This window comes from Nerophis ophidion, linkage group LG10 (assembly GCF_033978795.1).
Source record: "Nerophis ophidion isolate RoL-2023_Sa linkage group LG10, RoL_Noph_v1.0, whole genome shotgun sequence".
NCBI classification, from domain to species: Eukaryota; Metazoa; Chordata; class Actinopteri; order Syngnathiformes; family Syngnathidae; genus Nerophis; species Nerophis ophidion.
The window spans coordinates 44,669,353-44,674,352 of NC_084620.1; the positions used below are offsets into that span (position 1 = coordinate 44,669,353).

General features: G+C 39.8%; 1 protein-coding gene across 1 annotated transcript in view; it reads left to right on the top strand.

The window, feature by feature from the left end:
* Nucleotides 1–5,000, top strand: part of LOC133560873 (phospholipid scramblase 2-like) — a 19,178-nt gene that overhangs the window by 8,112 nt on the left and 6,066 nt on the right. The window contains exons 3-5 of the mRNA XM_061913882.1: nt 1–281; nt 1,851–1,893; nt 1,963–2,183. The exon at nt 1–281 is cut by the window's left edge and continues 45 nt beyond it. Of these exons, the coding sequence (XP_061769866.1) occupies nt 1–281; nt 1,851–1,893; nt 1,963–2,183 (545 nt within the window). The remainder of the gene's footprint in view (nt 282–1,850; nt 1,894–1,962; nt 2,184–5,000) is intronic.

Here is a 5,000-nt window from a genome sequence, read left to right on the forward strand (position 1 = left end):
AGGGCCAATCGGTGGTTCCATACCCTGCTTTTCAGGGTGGTTACGGAGATTCCGCTCAAGCCCCGCCTCCAGGCTTTAACATGGATTACAACCATGGTCAAAATCCTCCTGTCACATTTCAACCGGCACCTATGGGCCAAGAAGGGGCGGTCTCAGGTGGACCCCCCATGTATGTAGGCTCCCCCCACCAGGGGGCAGTGGGCCCAGCGGAAATGGTGCCTCATGCTGCCACAAATGTTGTTGCTGTTGGGGTCCCTCCAGGACTGGAATACCTAACACAGGTAAAATATTTGGATTATTTGTATTGATGTTTATTCATATGTTTATTTTAATGACCTAAAACATTGCAAACAGTGCTTGAAATTATAGTTATCCGACTATTTACTTGTTTGATGAAAACATATACAACTACAAAAATATCTCCCAGTATAGAATATTACTACTCATAATTAATTGTAGCATAGGATATCATGTACACATGTTTATTCCACCAAATTATTAATATTTCAGATACAAATCAACACTTTGCACATTTTGAGTCCAAATCAAACCTGTTTTGTAAGAAGGTATATCGACAACATAATAGAACTCAACAATCTCAAGCAGGATGTCATCACAATGATGGGAGAAAAAACATCACTTTTCCACAGATTTAAGTTAAAGTTAAGTTAAAGTACCAATGATTGTCACACACACTAGATGTGGTGAAATGTGTCCTCTGCATTTGACCCATTCCCTTAATCACCACCTGGGAAGTGAGGGAAGCAGTGTGCAGCAGCGGTGCCACGCCCGGGAATCATTTATGGTGATTTAACCCCCAATTCCAACCCTTGATGCTGTGTGCCAAGCAGGGAGGCAATGGGTCCCATTTTTATAGTCATTGCTATGACTCGGCCGGCGTTTGAACTGACAACCTACCAATGTCAGGGCGGACACTCTGGCCAATAGGCCACTGAGTAGGTCATTTTTGCCCATAATTGGTCAATATCAACCCTCCTTTCTAATATAATCTGTATAATACAAAGGAAAAAACAGTACTGATAATACATTAGTGTGTATACATTTGGGAGTTATTGTCACATTAAAAATACTATTATGTACTAACTGTAATAATCAGTCTTTTCAAGGATTTATATACATTTGGGCAATATTGTCGCAATTAAAAATTATATTATGTACTAACTGTAATAATCAGTCTTTTCAAGGATGTATATATATATTTGGGAGATAATGTCACATTAAAAATACTATTATAAACTAACTGTAATAATCAGTCTTTGCAAGGATTTATATACATTTGGGAGATATTGTCGCATTAAAAATACTTTCATATAGTATTGTAATATTCAGTCTTTTCAAAGATTTATATACATTTGGGAGATATTGTCACATAAAAATACTATTATGTACTAACTGTAATAATCAGTCTTTGCAAGGATTTATATACATTTGGGAGATATTGTCATAAAAATACTATTATGTACTAACTGTAATAATCAGTCTTTGCAAGGATTTATATACATTTGGGAGATTATTGTCACATTAAAAATACTATTATGTAATATTGTAATATTCAGTCTTTTCAAGGATTTATATACATTTGGGAGATATTGTCACATTAAAATACTATTATGTACTAACTGTAATAATGAGTCGTATATCCATTATTAACCAATGAGACAAAGTGGTCTAACCTGTTTTTGCTGCTTTCTGACCTTTGAGCAAGAGGTTTTTCCGTAGTCATTAACATAAAAGCTAAGATAGCAACTTTATGATGTGCTACAGTAGATGCATCATTAACTTGATAGCTAACTACCAAAATGTACTAAAATCATTGTTTGTACTCTTAGATTGACCAGATTCTCATCCACCAGAAAGTGGAACTCCTCGAAGGTATTTCATGTTTCTGTATTATTTACAAAATATAGTTTATGTGACACTTTTTTTTTTTTCTGTTGTCAGCTTTCATTGGCTTCGAGACAAACAACCAATATGAGATAAAGAACAGCTTGGGCCAAAAGATCTACAAAGCCAAGGAGAAGAACGACTGCTGTACCAGAAACTGCTGCGGTTCGCTACGAAGTTTTGACATGAAGATCAAAGATAACTCAGACCGCGAGGTCATCCGCCTGGTGCGGCCCTTTCGATGCGTGTCCTGCTGGTGCCCGTGCTGCCTACAAGAGGTAGGCTAGTCTTCCTGATGACGGCTCGAGTGCCGATGATTATAGGTGGTTTTGTCAATCTCAGGTTAATGGTTAACCATGCTGGACTTTCCTTGATCAGTGTGACACTTTTGATGTTGCAAAAGGAGTGTCCCACATTTTCTGTCTCCAAGTTTGTTCAATGCACTAAGCGTCCTGTCACCAAATGACCACCCCAAATTTTCCCTGTCCAAATGAGAACCCAATTTCATGTCGCCACATGGCTGTTCAACTTTTTCACTACAAAGGAAGCACTCAAATATCAACAGTGAATGAGTTATCGTACTCGATTTAAATCATATTCAATGATTATATCTAACCTACTTATAGTTAAACCAATTAAACCCAGTCATAGGATCTACAACCAAAGATTATCATCAAGGCTTAGGTCAGGCTGATTACAAAAATAAATACTAATTGAATATACGGAATAATAAGTGACTCATGAAAACTGATGGAAAATAAATTCACTAACGCATGGCTAAAATGAATACATTCTAACTAAATTAATCAAATTTTCACTGCTTATCACTCTTGGGGTCACTTGAGTGCTGAAGTCAATCCAATTGCACCCGTGCGGAAGGCGGGGTGGACCCTGGACAAGTATGGCATAGTAAGCTACATCAGGCAGATCGACCCTCAGGGAGTTGTGCATGTTGCATTTCTTCTAGGAAAATCCAGAGTGCCCCCACTTAAACAAATCACAATCCCACGACTAGAGCTGGCTGCTGCTGTACTCTCCCTTACTGCATAATGCAGTAAGATCTCTCACCTGTCTGTAGACCTCACCTGTCTGTAGACCTCGGGTTTATATAAGCTACCATTTATTTTGCTTCCCGAGTATTCTGTTCCTTAATTATTGTAAATAAAACAATCTTCAATATCGCTGCTGGATCAGTTTGAATTAGTGGAGGGAAAGCGGGAAAAGGAAGAATACGTGACAAGGAAGGCTGTGTAAATGGTGTGAGTCAGACAAGATGCCCGCGCTCCAAGTGGAACAAACATTTGAAACAAAGGGGTTATTGGAACAATCACTTTGTGTTTTATGCCACTACAATGATAATAATACACATATGTTTCTTAAATAAACTGTCAATTCAATCAGAGAGCAAATGAAAATACAGCTTCACCACTTTATTTATTTTAAGCACAAAAATTATAACTAACCATAACTTTAGCGCTGGACTTCTTCTGTTTGTTTGATCTTGTCATTACTGCCACGCTTGGTGAAAAAGTGCATTGCAACTCCATATGGACCACAGCTGAGAAACAGATATTTTTGGCGTCCTTTGAGGGCACAGGTGTCAAACTCAACGCCCGGGGGCCAGATCTGCGGTGGGTGCGGTGGGGTGAATATTGTAACGTCCCGGAAGAGTTAGTGTTGCAAGGGGATGTGGGTATTTGTTCTGTTGTGTTTATGTTGTGTTACGGTGCGGATGTTCTCCCAAAATGTGTTCGTCATTCTTGTTTGGTGTGGGTTCACAGTGTGGCACATATTTGTAACAGTGTTAAAGTAGTTCATACGGCCACCCTCAGTGTGACCTGTATGGCTGTTGACCAAGTATGAATTGCATTCACTTGTGTGTGTGAAAAGCCATAGATATTATGTGATTGGGCCGGCACGCACAGGCAGTGCCTTAAAGGTTTATTGGCGCTCTGTGCTTCTCCCTACGGCTGTCCGTGTACCACTCCGTACAGCGGCGTTTTAAAAAGTCATAAATTTTACTTTGTGAAACAGGAACCGATAATTTCCGATATCACTTTTTAAAGCATTTATCGGCCGATAATATCGGCAGTCCGATATTATCGGACATCTCTACTGAAAATGGAAAAAAACTACTACAGTTTTTTGCGTTAAAATTCTGTTGACTGAGCTTCCTAGTTTTTGACTATAAAATCTACGGTCGTTCTTTTTAACGGGGTATTAATGTAAATGGATAGGCGGTACATTTGTTTTTACGGTGGAAAAACTGCTAAGTTGCCAGAATTAAAAAAAAAAAAAATTGTACTGTTTTTCCATTAGCATTATCCATCTATCCATTTTTTACCGCTTATTCCCTTTGGGGTCGCGGGGGGCGCTGGGGCCTATCTCAGCTACAATCGGGCGGAAGGCAGTGTACACCCTGGACAAGTCGCCAACTCATCGCAGGGCCAACACAGATAGACAGACAACATTCACACTCACATTCACACACTAGGGCCAATTTAGTGTTGCCAATCAACCTATCCCCAAGTGCATGTCTTTGGAAGTGGGAGGAAGCTGGAGTACCCGGAGGGAACCCACGCATTCACGGGGAAAACATGCAAACTCCACATAGAAAGATCCAGAGCCCGGGATTGAACCCAAGACTATTCAGGACCCTCGTATTGGGAGGCACGCGCACTAACCCCTCTTCCACCGTGAAGCCCCATCAACAATATAATGTTGTAAAAACCAATGTAAATTTAACAGTGAAAATCTGGCAACTAAGCTACCAGCTTTTCCGTAAAAAACAAAAAAACAAAACATCCATTCATCCATCCATCCTTCCATCCATCCATCCATCCATTTTCTACGGCTTGTCCCTTTCGGGGTCGCCACCTCATCACAGGGCCAACACAGATAGACAGACAACATTCACACTCACATTCAAACACTACGGCCTATTTAGTGTTGCCAATCAACCTATCCCCAGGTGCATGTTTTTGGAGGTTGGAGGAAGCCGGAGTCCCCGGAGGAAACCCACGCAAACAACAACAAAAAGAAAAACAGTGGTACTGTTTTTATATTATTTGTAAAATTTTGTAAAAAAAAACAAC